This window comes from Paramisgurnus dabryanus, chromosome 10 (genome assembly GCF_030506205.2).
Source record: "Paramisgurnus dabryanus chromosome 10, PD_genome_1.1, whole genome shotgun sequence".
Taxonomy (NCBI): domain Eukaryota; kingdom Metazoa; phylum Chordata; class Actinopteri; order Cypriniformes; family Cobitidae; genus Paramisgurnus; species Paramisgurnus dabryanus.
This window is the reverse complement of record NC_133346.1, coordinates 19,567,974-19,585,913: the sequence shown is the minus strand read 5'-3', so window position 1 is coordinate 19,585,913 and position 17,940 is coordinate 19,567,974. Positions and strand designations below refer to the sequence as shown.

At 36.9% G+C, this 17,940-nt stretch overlaps 2 protein-coding genes across 3 annotated transcripts; both read left to right on the top strand.

Moving 5' to 3' along the window:
• Positions 1-2,381: 2,381 nt before the first annotated feature.
• Positions 2,382-8,653, top strand: loxa (lysyl oxidase a). Of its 2 annotated transcripts, XM_065290427.2 has the most exons (7): positions 2,386-3,188; positions 5,170-5,278; positions 5,757-5,894; positions 6,897-7,053; positions 7,730-7,825; positions 7,918-8,033; positions 8,117-8,653. In XM_065290427.2, the coding sequence occupies exons 1-7, from the start codon at positions 2,594-2,596 to the stop codon at positions 8,121-8,123; spliced, it is 1,218 nt and encodes a 405-aa protein (XP_065146499.1). In that variant the 5' UTR covers positions 2,386-2,593; the 3' UTR covers positions 8,124-8,653. The 2 variants fall into 2 exon arrangements, with proteins under 2 accessions (XP_065146500.1, XP_065146499.1); XM_065290428.2 differs by lacking the exon at positions 8,117-8,653 and having other exon boundaries at positions 2,382-3,188; positions 7,918-8,037.
• Positions 8,654-10,596: 1,943 nt separating this feature from the next.
• On the top strand, positions 10,597-16,990 carry snx24 (sorting nexin 24). Its single transcript, XM_065290429.2, has 7 exons — positions 10,597-10,831; positions 11,117-11,200; positions 11,640-11,744; positions 11,851-11,945; positions 13,704-13,733; positions 13,961-14,025; positions 15,927-16,990. The coding sequence occupies exons 1-7, from the start codon at positions 10,763-10,765 to the stop codon at positions 15,995-15,997; spliced, it is 519 nt and encodes a 172-aa protein (XP_065146501.1). The 5' UTR covers positions 10,597-10,762; the 3' UTR covers positions 15,998-16,990.
• Positions 16,991-17,940: the final 950 nt, after the last annotated feature.

Genomic DNA, 17,940 nt, shown 5'->3' with positions numbered 1-17,940 from the left:
TTAAATGACAATATCCTGGCCAGACCACTGTTGTCAGTGATTTAAGTATTTGAAATGAAAATGATTTCTTAATGTCTAGTGACATATCAGGACCATTTTATGATTCATTGATATACATTTCTTACATACTGTTCCTTTAAAAAACACTGTACCTAATTATTTGTAAACACAGTCTGATTTCATAAATAAGATCGTTATGCCTTAAAGGAAAACTTTGTTTCAATATTGTAATATTTTAAATGAATACATACCTATCTTTTTTCAATGCGTGCACTTTTAATCTTTGTACAGCGCATTGTGAATGTGTTAGCATTTAGCCTAGCCCCATTCATACCTATGGCTCCAGAGAGGGATGAATTTAGAAGCCACCAAACACTTCCATATTTTCCCAATTTAAAGACTGTTACATGAGTAATTACAGGAGTAAGTATGGGGGCACAAAATAAAACTTTTGTTTGGAGCCATAGGAATGAATGGGGCTAAGCTAAATGCTAACACATTCAAGAAGCGCTGTACAAAGATTAAAAGTGCATGCATTGAAAAAAGATAGGCATGTTTAAATTCATTTAAGTTGAGGTAAGAACGTAGTAAAATATTGTAAAACGGTGGTGTTATCCTTTAAGATGGACAGCAGTTGAACAAAATCCTACTCGCGCACAAATAAAACAACCTGCAGCAACAGTTTTATAACAGCCCGATTCTGCAGGAAAACTGCTGGCAACAATGGTGAGCAAAGCAAAAGACATCCAAAATACAAATAAAGTCACTCAGATGTTACACAAATACAGAATTTTTTACAAAAAATGTTGTATTACAATATTATTTTGGCATTGCAAAGAAGTTTTTATCAGTTATAAACACACAGAACTAATTATACAAGATGTTTATTTTTCATCTTGTGTCTTTTAGATCCCACATGTTGGTTTTATTAAAACATGCCCTCTAGTGTTCACAGCACTTATTGTGTGCAACATGACAAAGTGCACGTTCACATTATGGCAGTTCATTGTACTGATAGATGATAAATCTATTATAGCACATCTAAAATACATCTGAAGTATCCTATAGTTTATAGAGTCACAGTGGGAAATATTATATATTCTTATAGCTACACTTCCTGTGAACCCATACGTTTAGAGTACATTATGTTACTGAGAAAGTAAACGACTGGTCTGACTTTCAGACTTCAGAAACCTCTGGTAGGAACCTCGGTCTCCGTGGTTTGTCACTGGCAATGAGGCTAGACGCAGAATTTGAAGACCATTGATTACGTTTTTCTACCCAGCAATTATATGCTTCCAGTGAATAACATATGATATGTTGCTCATGGGAAAGTATAAGGCAGCAGCAGTGGGGTCAGATGAGAGCACGTATTATCGATGGAAAGTGTGGAGGAATATATATCTATGTTACTGTATGGGTGGCCCAGGTGCGTTTATGATTGGATATTATAAACAGTGCATTATGTGATGAACAGTTTCCAACAAGACGTAGAGCTCATAATGTAACTAAGCACACGTGATGTTTAAAGTAGCACCTCGTAAACCACACACAGGACTTTTAGCTGCACGTTTTCAAAAGAAGAGATTGGGTGCAGGTAATAGGAGGAAAGGAAGAAACTGATTTGGTTTATGAGCAACAAGTTACCGAAATATGTATTTTTGCTTACTTTGCGAGGCTTGTGCTATGGGAACATTAATGCGGAGACATTTTGGCAAGAGCTTTTCTTTAAAGTGCCTCTTAAGGGTTCATCCAAAAGTCATACTGGGAGGCATTTGACATAACACAAGAAGAAGAAAACTAATCCAAAAACCATTTCATCTTCATAAACACTGAATTGTTGAGTGGTTAAGTAACAACAACCAAGCAATTGGGTTTAAACAAATCACCATTGGGTCATTTCTAACCCAGCATGATGTTCTGTCCAATATTGACCCAGACTTGGGTTAAAACAACCAAGCACTTTTTAGCCATTGTGTTGTTTTAACCCAAAATGCTGGGTTGTTTTAATAAAATTCTAAACATATTCTGGATTAGTTGAATCCAATAGGCTCATCCATTTTTGACCCAATGCTGAATTGAAAGTGTATATATGGTTGGTTGTATATAGACAGTCAATTTTTTTTTTTACAAAGCTGTACCTTTTTTGTCACTGGTGTGGTCTCCAAAGGTTTCATTCACAGTGTTGTACCTTTTTTCACACAGTATATATATGCATATACATAACACAACAATATGCATAATGTATGACATTTTTGCTTGCATGTTTGTGTCTTATTTGTTCAGATCAAGCAGTTCACTTTTTACAGCTCTATAAGAAGAGAGGTTTCCGTTACCGGAGCTTGTATAACCACGGAGAGAAACTTTTAAAAACCATAACTCCTCCTCCCTTATCCACTTTGCGCACCAGTTAGCAAGAAGTAAGTTCACAGCAATAAGAGCTCTCGCGCTAATATCATGTAAGTCTCACTTAATTTTATTTATTTACCGTTAACCAGTCACTTAGTAAAAACTTAGGCCAGTATTTTCTCTCACAGTTACTAGAATTCCACGTCGACAAAGCCGCACAATCGGAGGAGCCAAATTTGTAAAAATGAGTAACAGTTTAACACATACCTTAATTTACGCATTTGCGCACGCATGTTTATTATGTTGCATATCACACACTGGCAATGCGCAGCGCGAAGCACCCGCAGCTCTTAGACAAACCATACAATGGCAACACAATGGGAAACTTTTTAGCATATTAAGCCAAGGTTCGGAATATCAGGCACCGATAAAACGTGACGGAACCAAAGAACCGACGCAATCCAGACCGATAGCCATCGTTCGCAACGATGACGCGCCCGCGAGACCTTCATCCTCCTCACGAGCTGCCCAGAGCCGCGGGTCCGAGCGTCTGCACACAGGTATGAGCGCGAACGGCGGCGGCTCGGGCTGGTTATCAGGTGGACGCAGAGCGCGCGTCAGGGATTCACAGGAGCGCAGGAATCAAACGGATCTGCGGCAGATGTCGGCCAACGACACCGACGCTAACAGACGGAAAGATGAAGTTATGGTTGGAGACGATCCATATAACCCGTACAAGTCCACTGATCCGGACAACCCGTCTTATAACTATTATGACACGTATGAGAGACCGTCGCCTAGGGAACGACCGGGATACGGAACAAGTTACTTTCAATATGGTAGGTATTGATGCTTTGCTGCCATTGGACAAAAAGCATCACAGAAATGCTGGTGGATTTATAATGAGTTATATTAATGGAAACTGTAATGGTCTCTGTGTTGGGTTCTGTTGGGAATAAAACCATAAAACACAAAAACCATGAACAAGTTACCTCAGATTTAAGTCATGCAAAGAAAATTGTCGAGTATGAGATTCATATCCTGAATGGTTAACTTTGATTTATTACCTTCAGGGAAGTGGTACAGGGTCTTGGAGCAGTTTCACGAACAGTGCTTATTACAGTCCCAGGCTAAAATGCTTGGTTGAGCTGCCTACATTTTAAAACATTTGCACTGACATTATCTCAGGGCTATAGTTTTGTCTCAAGATGCTCACCAGTATTCTTTTTTGTAAGCTATGTTTGTAAAAACTCCTTAAAGGGATAGTTCACTTTAAAATGAAACTTCTGTCATCATTTACTCATCCTCGTGTTGTTCTAAACCTGTATGAATTTCTTTTTTCTGATGATCACAAAAGAAGATATTTTGAGAAATAATGGTAAACACACAGCAGATAGTGACCATTGACTTCCATAGTAGGAAAAAAATATTTTGGAAGTATTGTGATAAATGACTAAGAAAATATTTTGATAAATGATGGTAAGCACACAGTTGAAGGTACCCATTAAATTCCATCATATTTTTTATTCCTACTATGGAAGTCTATGGTCACTTACTGCTGTGTGTTTACCATCATTTCTCAAAATATCTTCTTTTGTGTTCATTAGAAAAAAGAAATTCATACATGTTTAGAACAACATGAGGATGAGTAAATGATGACAGAATTTTCATTTTAAAGTGAACTATCCCTTAAAATGTCCTAATATAACTAAGACCTAGTCCTGGATTAACCTAAACCCTGTCTGGGAAACCACCCTTTGATGTGCAGGTCTAAACGATTTAAAAACGTATTTGTTCCTACAAATTAGATCAAACAATTAAAGCAAATCAAAAAATCAAAGCTTTTAATAGAGATAAAATACTGCGAGATATCGCCCATAGTGTTTTTAGTTAATTATTTTAAATTTATGTAATATTTTACAAATGATATGTATTGGCTTTGCACAATGTCCAAGACAAATTTCCCAAAGATGGGACTAATAAAGTAAACATAAAATAATAAACAAAAAATAGTGTACTGGTTTTAATGTGAAACAGCTGATGGCTCATAATAGTATTTGTAATGGAAACCATTAGAAGTTGTATTGTTTTTCTCAGCAGGGATATGCTAATTCAATCTCATGTCCTAACTAGTGTTACTATTACGCAACAGTAAACTGCATATGTGGGTAAAAAATAACCAACTCTGTGAATATTTTAGTTACATTACTTTCAATGAATGTACATTTTAGTCATATATTACTTTAATGTGTGCCTAATCTAAATGCAGGGTTATTTGAATCAAATGCACCTCATCTTAGATATTTCTGGTGTGTCAGGTGAAACGTTTGGACTGTTTGGTGGTTATGAAAGGAGATTTGGTAACGTTCAGTTGGTTAGGCCAAAAGACAGGTGTAACGCCAAATTATGTGACCATTGAATTATGTGAATGGGGTTAGGATTGGGGTTAGGATTAGTTTGACCACAGTAGTTTGATGGTCACAGAATGCGGTGCACCATCAGAAAAATGATCACTGGGCTGGTACCTCTTTGAAAAGTACAAATTTGCACCTAAAGAGGAGTTCATTCATATTAGTACCTCAGAGGTGCATATTGGTACCAACAAGTGCATAGTAGTACTTTTAAGGTACATACTGGTACCAAAATGTAAACATATCTGTACCTAAATGGGACATATTAGGACAGTTTAAAGAGTACTGCCCAAGTAATTTATTGACCATTATTTGCAAACCCGGCACAGAAATCATCTAAGACCACTGCAGAAATATATTACTGTGCATTTTCTTGTATCTTTTAATCAAACCTTTCAGTGTTCTGTAGGTTTGCCTGATCTCGTGGGAGACCCGTACTACATCCAAGCATCGACCTACGTGCAGAGAGTTCCAATGTACAATCTCCGATGTGCCGCTGAGGAAAACTGCTTGGCAAGGTATTACGACCATTGTTATTATTGATATGAAACATCAGGAAGAAATCAAGGTTTTGGTGGCGCTCGGAACCAGAGAGCAAAAGTTAGCACACTTGCATTCCTCCGTGTAATAGATGAGTCATAGGAACCTATTTAAAACACATGTGGTAGGAACATCCTATAACTGAAACCAGCGCTTTGAAAATTGGAAGGCGTTAAACGAAACTCCTGCCACGATGGGAAGTGAAAGGATTCTACAAGCAGCCTTCGCGTAAAACTGTTTACATGGAAAATTCATCATAAAGGACACTGCAAAACACATTATTGGGACAGACAAGACTCATTTCATCCAGAAAGGGGAGTGTTTACTGGAATGCTGTAGTCGCTCCATACGGCCTTAAAATGCGATCGTGCGGCCAAGATACACAATATGAAGAACCATTAAAGTTAAAAGGAATGTGTGATATTCTGTAACCATCGTGGTGTTTTTGTCGAACAGCTCGGCGTACAGATCCAGCGTGAGAGACTACGACACTCGTATGTTGCTGCGATTCCCGCAGCGGGTCAAGAACCAAGGCACCTCCGACTTTCTTCCCAGCAGGCCGCGTTACACCTGGGAATGGCACAGCTGCCATCAGTAAGCCCCATTTTTACATTTACGCATTTTGGCAGACACTTTTATCCAAAGTGACTTACAATTCATATGTTTTATCAGTGTTCCCCCTGGGTTCAAACCCATAACTTTTTGCACTGCTGACGCAAGGCTCTATACAGAAGCATATAGGACCAGTCAATCAGTTTCCATTTAAACTTGCATTTTCCTTTATCTTATCCATCAGAGACCTATTAGGAGTTCCAGTGGGAACAAATGTGATTCACTAACCGGAATTCCTTAGGTCGAAGCGAGATTGTGAAACTCGTACGTGGCTTTATCAGGGTTTGGGATTAGGTCATGTGCAAAATCTGGCGGTGGTGTTTTTAGAAGGAAAAAGATCTGCGCTCTTGTCTGAATGAAAACACTTAACAGGGGCCCATTTATTCACAGCATAGTTTTGTCCTGAAGCAAACCGCGTCTCGCCGCCTACTATGGTGTACATTTGGGCGAGCTCCAGTGTATACAATGACTTTCGGGCTGTTGTTAAGCAGACTAGTGTTGCGCATAAATGGGGCGCGAGCTGTATGTGCTGACCAACGTCTATTTGACATTTCTTAGTGTGATCGTTTTCAAGTCTGTCACTAAAATAAACACGGTGAAAAATATGCTTTGCTCTGTCTGATGCGTGACTTGGGTATTTTTTGGCTATGAAGCTATTTTAACAATTTCACTGACATCATTCAAGCTGTTTTAGGTGGCACGGGGTGTGATGTACATTCTTTCTCGTACATTGGCCATGAAGTTCATTTGGAAAAACCTTGTTGCCTAAAGAGTTGATTTGTGTCCATGTGGTAAGGAAAGGGTTCCTGTGGTAAAGCTTTGTGTTAGTAGCGCGAAACGTTGTGGGTTTGAACCTAGGAAACACACACATACTGATAAGAAATGTATACAGTGTGATGCACTGTAAGATGCTTTGGATTAAAGTGTCTGCCATATCCGGAAATGAAATCCATATGTAATGCTGGTTCATTTTGGGATTTCCAGGCACTACCACAGCATGGATGAGTTCAGTCACTATGACCTGCTGGATTCCACTACTCAGAGAAGGGTGGCTGAAGGACACAAGGCAAGCTTTTGCCTGGAGGACACGTCATGTGACTATGGTTACTACAGACGATATGCATGCACCTCCCATACTCAGGTTAGGTTTTATTTATAACTTATGCGTTATCAAGGAATTTACCCATGCATATAACGTTTATTACTATATTATATATATTGTAAATATTATTATATTGCTTGCATATATTGCACAAATTGAAATTATTATTTGGAAGGCTCTATATAGGCAGAATCTCTGAATGCCATGAAAATTTGTACATGGGAGTCTCTTACAACTTACACCTGATTTGAATTTAGTTTGGCATTGGCACGTTGCATGTGGATTAAAATAAATAATGATGACATTTATTTAGCTTTTTCTCTGATTATGTTGCAATTGATTCTGGTATTGCTTTGCACGCCTTTGATGATGTAAAATGCTGCAAATATAGATAGTTTACAAATGTGTATTTGTCACAAGTGTCTTTAGTGTAACATGCACTACCATGGTACTAAAAGTATTATGGCACTACCATGGTACAGTCATGGTATTATGTAATAATACCTTGGTTCCTAAACAATGATATTTATACAATGGTACCTTATGATAAGCACATTCAAATATGTATACCACAGTATTTACCCGGTAGTCCAAAGCCTAATCATGCTATAACCAAAAAGTTAGTAAATATACTATTTAGTAAGTACGAAATATTATGCCCTGACAGCTGTGCTTTTAAAACATATGCTGAATGTTTAATCTGTTGTGTATTTAGGGTCTGAGTCCAGGGTGCTACGACACTTACAATGCAGACATTGACTGTCAGTGGATAGATATTACTGATGTGAAACCCGGAAACTACATCCTCAAGGTTTATGCCCTATAAATCAAATTAACTCATTGTATTCAAGCCATTCTCAGTGTCATGTTACAAACGTCCAACTTTTTCCATTTCCGATGTAGGTTAGTGTAAATCCCAGTTATCACGTGCCAGAGTCTGACTACAGTAATAATATAGTCCGCTGTGAACTCCGATACACCGGAAACTACGCCTATGTGTCAGGATGTCACATTTCACCGTAAGTTTGACTTTCTGCACAAATACATTTATTACGCATATTTTTGAATAAACATCTTCTAAGAAATCTCTTCTTCATTTCAGGTATTAAAAATAGAAAAATTAATCATGGTGACAGAAAAACTGCAAAGCGAACAGAAGAACCGATGCCGATTATGGGTCACTTTTCTATTGGGAGCCGAAAATCAACAGGGCATTTTAAGTTATGACTATGCCATGCAATGTACAACGCTGGGGCATACGTACAGTTCTGCAATGAATTGCATTATTCATTTTTGTTTTGTTTTGTTTTTGCTACTATGAGTCGTAAAATTTCCAAAAAAGCAGCAAGTCCAGTGTCATATCGTACTGGATTCCTCTTATAGAGTTTGGATGAATGCCACACATTTCCCACTATTTTTTCCCACTATTTTTTCTTTCAGAATGATAAAAATGTAAAAAAAAAAATGAAACATTCAGTCAAAAGGACACTGTTATATTACCTAAAACATGCTTAATTGTGTTAGAACAATGCGTATGTATTCTGAGTAGATATTTATATACAGATGCTCATATTACTGCAACACTTTTATATAGGCTAGTGAAAATTTACTTGAATAAATGATTTCACATTCAACCTCACCAATGGGATCTTTCATTTTATCTTTTATTTGTATTTTGGCCCAACAGAATATTTTATACATCCACTGGGGGAAATCAAAGTGTTTTAGCAGTAACCATCAGTCACAGAGCATGAAATCACAATAGGCAATAAATACCACAATGCAGTACAAGAAGAAAGTCAGTGAGAGAAGACAAAACAATAAATAAAAAAATCTTTGTAGTATAACAGCTAATGTGATAATGTGAGTTTTTTTTTTACTTTTGATTTACTTGCAAATATAACCTTGATATCTTTAATATTGACTTATGTCAAAGATTGAAAAAAAAAGTAAAATCAATGATTGAAATCAAACTTGATTGCACATAATGTCATCATTAGATTTTAAGACTCACATATTTGACTAGTTTTTACATTTATTTTACATGATTTGTGCTTTGTTCAACAATATTACCGAATACAAATAAAGGACAAATACAGCCTGTGTAGTTGTACTTTAACACATATACATATAAAGTAATATGACTGTTATATTGTGGTTGGCTGTAAGTACATTTAATGTCCTATATTACAAAGTAATGTGTGTTATGTTTCATTTATGTAAAATGAAAAATATCTTGCTAAAAATAACTGAAAATCACATTATCAAACAATGCTATTTAAAAATGATTTTTTATTCTACAACGGTAGACAGTCAAAAAACTATCTACTTTTATTTTCTATGTTAATATTATATCCTGTTATGGTTCATCTAACATTATATATCTTTATATAATAGTAGAGAAAGATTTGTGTCTTCATTTAAAGGGCACCTATTATGCAAAATTCACGTTTACAAGGTGTTTGAACATCATGTGTGTTGGCAGTGTGTAAACCACCCTACGATGAAAAAAATCCACTTGCTCCTTGTTTTTTAATCCCCATTAAAACAAAAGAGGTCTCATAAGACATGCCGCTTTGATTCTCTTATCAATTTGAGGTCACATTGAAAAAGCCCCGCCCACTAACAGGCCTGCATTCCCATAGTTTCCACCCTCAGCGAGTTGTACTCTGTCCACCATAGCCTGTAAAAAAGATGGACGACGCCTGTTCGCTCCCTTCCATTGGTGAAAAGTGAAGCCGCCAGTGTCCCGATACGGCGAAGACATCTTGGGTCTTGAGTCTGCGCAGTAGCGATTTCGGGACCAGTCATGCGCAGTAGTGAGCAGAAAGTAAAGCCGCAAAATCAAGACCCCGCCCTCACTCTCGCAGAATGCGCATATCACACGATATCACAGCTGTCAATCATGACGTTAACAACCGTTTTTATATCATTAAATAACTAACTAAACACAAACTTATTTTAAAAACAAACATTTGAATTTACATCAGCGTGATAAAAACTACAGTAAATGACAGAAAAAAGATAATTGAAGTGTAATAAAAAAATTTTGTTGGTCTCAAGTGCCATTGAATAACATGGGGAGGCGGGGTTTATGACCTATACTGGGACCAGTCACTGGGGGGCGATCGAGACGTTTTGGCTTCACTTTTCAGGGCTTGTGCGGCACGCTTGCTGTCCACTAGGTACTATTTTCTCGGACTGTATTGATCAGATCTGAAAGCGCTCACTGTCTCTTTAAAGTAAGGGAGTGAGGGCAGGACCTAATTTGCATTTGAAGGTCCAGACATTAAAACAGCACAGCTGAAACCTCACAGACACGTTCTGTGCACACATGAGACTTATATTACATCTTGTATTACATCTACAATAAGCCATAATAGGTGCCATTTAAAACAAAATTGTGGCCTGTAGTCAATAACCTGAATATCAATACCTTATTCTATATAAGTACTAACTGACAACACATGGCCATAGACTATAAAATGTATTATTACATATATAGATAAAAAGCATCTGCCAAATGCTTGTAAAATGTTTGTGCTGCAGCGCTTTAATTTGTTGTTAGGCCGACAGGTGGCGGTATTGCACCTGCATACAAACCACTGAACCTGCTGCTGGCGCTGGAGAAGAAGCGTACCGACTATTTTCAATTTTCTCATACCAGCCGCCCAGTAAACTTGACAACCAGAAAAATCACATCTAAGGACTTATAAACAGTCACTTATAGGCATTTGACTATTTAATAATGCATTCAATAGATGTATCAATTCCGTCTTTTCGATCGGAGGGCAGTAATGTGGACAAGGGCTACACGGTGAGTTATACAGTAGGTTTGTTGTATATGGTAGCAAACGTAAAGCCTCAACTGTATGAGGCGTAAAACCTTGAGTGTCAAACGCGACTGTGATTCCCTAAACAGTTGACTTGCTAGGGATCTGTCTAGATGCTAAGATTTTAATACTTTGTTTACAGGGAATTCAGACATTTGATATGTGATGTTATCGGCACATTTTTTGTCGATCACTAACGTTACAGACTGAATGAATAGCCGTCGTTAGATATATAAACGTTTAATTAAAACGTGACTTTATTTCTTTAGGTTTTTAAGATCGAGGTGCTTATGTGTGGTAGACAACACACGGTAGAGAAACGATACAGTGAGTTTCATGCTCTACATAAAATGGTAAGTTCGCATTAAACTAAATCTTTACATGTGAAATATAAAGTAAGAAATAAAAGTGTAAACGTTAAACAGCCATATATATAAAAAAGTCTATTTTTATACAACTTTATTTGACCTTTTATAAAGGTTAATGTCCTTTATAAATGCAGTCAATCTGGAAATATGAGACACAGATTGGTCTTGCAAAAAACCACAGTATTGCATAAGCCCAGAGTTCCTGTAAAAATCGCAAGGATCAGCATAGTTTTATAGTTTGGATTTTAGTTCTTTTTTTCTATGTATTGATGTTATATGAAGAAATAACATTAGAACTTTATATTCATTATAACCATAATAACCTCTGTAATTATGTGCTTTCACAATTAAACAGCATCGAAACTTCAGAGACACCTTTAGGCCAGCGTGTAACATGTTTTTCTCCATGTCGAATTCTTTGTAGCTCAAAAAGATCATAAAACCTCCTGAAATCCCTTCAAAGCATGTGAGGAACTGGGTTCCCAAGGTTCTCGAACAGAGAAGACATGGACTAGAGCTTTACCTCCAGGTACTGTATGGTTCAAACATCCACACGCTGATGTAAAAACGTTGCACGGTAGAAAACATTCACTTGAAAATGAGCATTTGTTTTTGTCCCTGTGTGTGTGTTATAGACTATGATCATGGAAAATGAGGTGCTTCCAAAGATATTCTTGGATTTCCTCAATATCCGCCATTTCCCGTCACTACCGAAAGCAGAGAGTTGTGGGTAAGGCTTTATAGGGTATCATTTTCTCCTATAAAAAAGGCAGCCTTAAAGGGATAGTTCACAGAAAAATACACTCAAGTTGTTACAGACCTGTATAAATGTCAGCTGAATACAAGTAAAGATATTACCTTGGTAACTTTCAATAGCAGAGGACTATTTTCAGGCACTGCGTAATATCATTACGCCAGAATAAGAGAATAGGTCCTAGCCATATCTGCCTAAAAAAATCACAACTTTTAATTTTCCGTTGGTCTTACTACACGATGTAACTACAAAAGAAAATCTCGAAAACTCTTTGTTCATTTTTGAGCGTGATGCTAAATGACAGGCCTCAACATAAAGGACTGCCCGGTGGCCCAGGGCAAGCGTGAGAGACATTGGGGCCAGTAAAAAGTATTGTCACTTGCCCGATCGGGCCAGTGCTTTACCCTCAGTCACTAAAATATATTTTCATCAATGTATATTATTTAACATCTTGGAAGCAGACATTTACTTGGGTAAAACATGACAAAAGAAACTATGCAATCTTTTGCACAGTTTGCTGTCAGTTTACAGGTAAAGCAGAAAGGTTGGGAGCCTTTTTTTGCTGGAACATGTCTGTTGTATATGTATACAATTATATCTGACTTTTGAATCATTATTCTTAAATATGTGACACTGACATTTTTTTATTGGGGCCAGTAAAAATTTTGGCAGGGCAAGTGAAAACCTGAACCACTGGCCCGACCGGGCCGGTATAAAAAATTATTTGCATTGAGCCCTGAATGGTCTAATCAGATTCAATGGATTGTGCTAAGCTATGCTAAAAGTGGTACCGCCAAATCCGGAGATCAGCTGAATGGATTCCAAAATGGTAAAATCAAATGTTTAACTCTAGGGGAGCTGGAAAATTAGCATATTTTCAAAAAAAGTGGAGTGTCCCTGTAATAAACAGATCTGGGGCACCATTCACTTCCATAATATTGCGTCCAAAAACCAAGGCAGCTGACATTATGCATTGCTGTCATAGACTGTAAAAAAAAGATGAACACCGCTTCCTTCCATTGTAATGAACTGAATGTAAAATGTCTGACGATGGGCGCTGACATGTTACGCAATGACTTTGGCGGCATGAAGGCAGCTCTGGGAAATTCGGACAGCCTTCATAGGCAGCGTAATGGAATTCTGTTTGAAATATAAATTGAGAGTGCCTTGGTGATAACTAATCCCATATCTGAAAACCACAATACTAATTTCTCGCAAGAAATGCAATCAAGAGGTGTAAAAAGTAAAAGTATTATAAACTAAATTTGTGTTCCAGTTGCATTCTTGGGCAGCATTGTATTTTTTCAAACTCAACCAATCACATTCCTCGTGCATGCCTACACATAGAATTGTGGTATAAGATGATAAAGGTATCTCAGATGATAGAAAGTAACCAAACATTGGATTCGGACATGCCTTTATGCCTTCGAATGCTGCCTCCGAAGGCAGCATTTTAGATATTTCAGACGCAGCCATTACTTTTTCTTACTATGGAAGTCAATGGTGCCCCAGATCTATTTGGTTACAAACATTCTTCAAAATATCTTGATTTGTATTCTGCAGATGAAAGAAATAATTTTTTACAAATTTTTAACAACTTGAGGGTAAGTAAAAGATGACGGAATGTTCATTTTTCGGTGAACTGTCACTTTAAGGGCTTTTTAGTGTCGTAATCTGTAAAAGAGAATTAAAAAATGTGTATTGTGTTAAATTTATTATATTTTTATGGTTTAGGTCATTTGAAACTGAATCAGATGAATCAAGGTTTGTAAGTTTGTTATTACTTTCACCAAGAAGAAAACATTGTTTGACAAGTGTCTGTTTTCTGTACGATTGTTCTCAGAATAACATACTGATCAGTTTATTGTTCCTTTGCTTGAGAAATGATTGCAGTGCATCTGGAAAATGACACCACCCATGTGATAAATATTACACTTGGCTCTGTTTGTGAGTCACTTCTCATACTGACCTTTCTGAACTAAACCTTGCAGTAAACTGACACACCAGCCAACGCTGGTCTTCCAGAGGGATCCATATCTGCTGCCAGACACCAATGGTAAAACTTTACAGCTTAATAATGGTCTTGAATTAGAACAGATTATTTTTTTTAAACCTTAAATATCTGCATTTTTTTATAAATTTGTATGGGTTGCCTGCTTCAACCTTTAGGAACTTGTTTGTTTTCTAAATGAATTTGTTATAAAATGTGATCTGATCTTCCTCTAAGTCAAGGGTATTGAAAAACACCTAAAAATAATTGTGTCTAAAAATAATTACACAAAAAATTGTGTTGATCTTTATTGAACACACTTAAATATTCAAAATGGCAGTGGAAAAAGTAAATGAACCCTTAGGGGCTGTGTACACCAAAACTTTTAAACGCGTCTGAAAACGCCTTGAGGACGCCGAATGCCAGCTGTTTTTCAGCTGAGTGCCAGCTTTCATCAGCTGAGCGCTTTGATAGCTGTGATACTTCAGCTGCGAGCCGGTTGGTTGCTGTGGTAATGTCCCGCCCCTGCTCCACTGTGATTGGGCGGCCGTGTGAGAACTGACATTGACGAGCGGAGCTTTTCTCCCAAAGTTGAATCTCTTTCAACTCTAGACTCTCAGCGCCGAGCGCGTGAAAACCGCCGAGCGCCGGTTTTCAGCGCGGAAAAAACCCGCTCGCTGCTGGCTTATTTGAAAAACGCCGAGCTTCCATTGGAAACAATTGAAAACATGCGCCGGCCGCGGGCGTAAAACTTTTGGTGTACACAACCCCTTAGAATTAATAACTGGTTGACCCCACTTTGGCAGCAATAACCTCAACCAGGCACTTCCTGTAGCTGTGGATCAGACCTGCACATCATTGAGGAGAAATTTTAGCCCACTCTTCCTGGCAGTCTGCTTTAGCGCTGTTAAATTATTTGGATGTCTCATGTCTATGGCACTCTTCAAGTCAATCCATAGCATCTCTATTAGGTTGAGGTCCAGGCTCAGACTTGGCCAGTCTAAAAGGCGGATTTTGTTTTTTTGAAGCCATTCTGTTGTGAACTTGCTCCTGTGTTTTGAGTCTTGTCCTGTTGCATCACCCACATTCAACACAGTTTTAGCTGACATACAGACAGTCTCACATTATCCTGAAGAATTGTCTGATATTCTTGGGAATTCATCTTTCCCTCAATGATTGCAAGCTGGTGAAATTATGATGTTTCCTCCACCATACTTTACAGTTGGGATGATATTTTCATGATGATATGCCGTGCCTTTTTTTACGCCAGATGTAGCGCTGTTTGTTTTTTCCCCAAATAGTTCAATCTTAGTTTCACAAAACATTTAGCTATTTTGTGTTTTTTGCAAACTTCAGGCGTGCAGCAATGTTCTTTTTAGTAAGCAGTGGCTTACTTCATGTTGTCCTGCCGTGGATACCCTGCTTGTTCAGTGTTTTATGTGTTGTAGACTCATGAACAGATATGATAGCAAGTTCCAATGATGGCTTCAAAATTTTCAGGTTGTTTCTTTACCTCATTGATGAGCCTTCGTTGTGCTCTTGGTGTCATTTTGACAAGGCGCCCACTTCTTGGTAGAGTAGCAACAGTCCCAAAGCGTCTCCATTTGAAATTGTTTGCCTAACTGTAGACTGGTGAATTTCTAAATGTAAAGCAACTATTCTTGATCATAGCTCCTCTGAAAGCTCATTTTGGTGAGGCATGGCTTACATAAGCGTGCTCTTCTTGTGCAGAGCAAACTCTAAAAGTTTGAGGGGTTTTTATCAGTCTAAGTAGCTTTAATCCACACCTCCAAACATATTATCTCAACGAGACTCCAGGTATGCTAAAAGCTGACTCCAATTAGCTTATTTGAGGTCTTTAACTCAAGGGTTCACATACTTTTTCCACAAACACTTTAAGGTTTTTTGGTTGTTCTCAATAAAGACATGAAAGATTTGAATAATAGTTTTTCTTCACTTTTTTGCAGATACATTTTCAAATATGGTCATTGAAGGTGTGATACGTGGAATATTCTATCCGGACTTCCAGCCCAGGTAGATCTCAGCGCTGCGGAAAACATCACCACTTTCACGGATAAAAGGGATTCGTATTACCAACACTAAATCGCCTAGCGCCAGTTTAAAATATTTGCTTTTACGGCCTTAACATTTTTTTGGTAAACACTCCATTGATTTTCACCTGATTTTTATTTTTTTTTGTTTTTTACACAGTGGTTAAGATCTATTTGTTTTTCTATTTGTTTTTTTAAGTGTTCAAATCAAGTTCTTGTTTCATCTCAGATTTCAAGTGTACAGTATAGCATACATTTGCACATTTGTAAGACAGAACAAAACATGCTGTGATTTGAACCAAGTTTGCATGTGTGATGAGGTCAGTACAGGTGAATTTGATCTGTTAAAAATCTGCTACTCTATTTTGCTATGAAAACCTCCTGTGTGGTAAAGGGAACTAATGTGTGAACCAAATGTAAATCCATTGCATGTCTATGTTACTTTACTATGCTACTCCCCTAAACTGGTAATAAAGAGAGTAACTGTAGTAGTAAAAAAATTAGTTACTAAGCTAACTGATATACTGGACCAAGTAAAACTTTTTAACTGGATTATCAATGCAGGTTAGTCTTGGACTAATGTCTTATATTTTTCAGAAACAACTTTGTGTAAGATGAGAGCATTTAAACACTAGATTTACACTACTTTTAAAAGCAATAGCAGTGAAGATAATGTGATTAGAGAGAGGTTACTTACATGATTTACAACTTTTGTTAAACCCATCTTGATGTTGACATAATGCAAAGAGTAAAACTGACACATGATTTATTATATACAGATACCATTCAAGCAGTTATATTTAATTAAGTGTTTGTTTCACCAAGATGTCTCTTAATTGTATGAAATATGTGCCATGTGATGTTTGTTTAACTGTTGACACTTTTGATTGTTGTTTGATGCACTTTAACATGGGTGAAAAAATGTTTATCTGAATATCATTTTAAAAACTGACAGCAATAAAACATCACACATTCATTCATTCATTAAGTAAATTACTCTTATTTTTGCATTGTTTATTCAAAAACTGACTTAAATCTTTACTCACAATCAGTTTGCATATTAAAACTCTTCAATTCTGTGCATGCTAGAAGAAACATAGGCCCCTGTTTTGCATAATGAAACTTATGCATTATTAGACAATTGTGTACTTCTCCACATATCAATGATTTCATCTGTATTTTATATAATGTATCGAAAACAAGTCAGTATATGACAGAGTACCTTAAAACCTTTCATTAGGTTAAAAAAACATTAAACAAACAAAAAAAAAAACATCTTACAAGCCTATGTCTCATTTAGTGTCATTGTACAAATTTTGCTGTAATATCAAAATGTTTAACAGTAAGGCTTTAAAGTAGTGTTTCTGTATTCTGAATATAATCTCAAAGTGCCAAAAAAAAATACAGTAATACAGTAACCAATAAAAGCGTTTTTTCGGGAATGAAATGTAACAATTTAAAGGGACAGTTAACCCAAAAATGAAAATACAGCATTTGTACGATCTTCCTCGTGCAGTTCCAAACTTTTATGAATTTATAAAATATTTCCTCTGTGAAACAATAGATTTTATAAATGCTCATGCTGCTTTACTCCATACAATGATTATGAATTGGGACTGATGCTCTGACTTTAAATATAGTGAAAATGTAGTGTTTTGAAGCTTTACGGGCCCCATCTTTATTCACTTTTATTCGAGTTGACATGATGTAAAAGTAAGTCATGACATGATTTTAATGTTTAGGTGTACTGGCCCTTTAAAGTTTGGTTCCAACTCTTTATTATTGTGTTATCATGTTTTTTTTTTTTTGTTATAAAGGCTTAAATCAAAACAAACCAACTGCAGTTTGATTGAAATTAATTGGAATGCATCAAAAACTAGATTTTAGAAAATGTTTAAAAACGGTATTATTATCTCGTTTTGGAACCAAA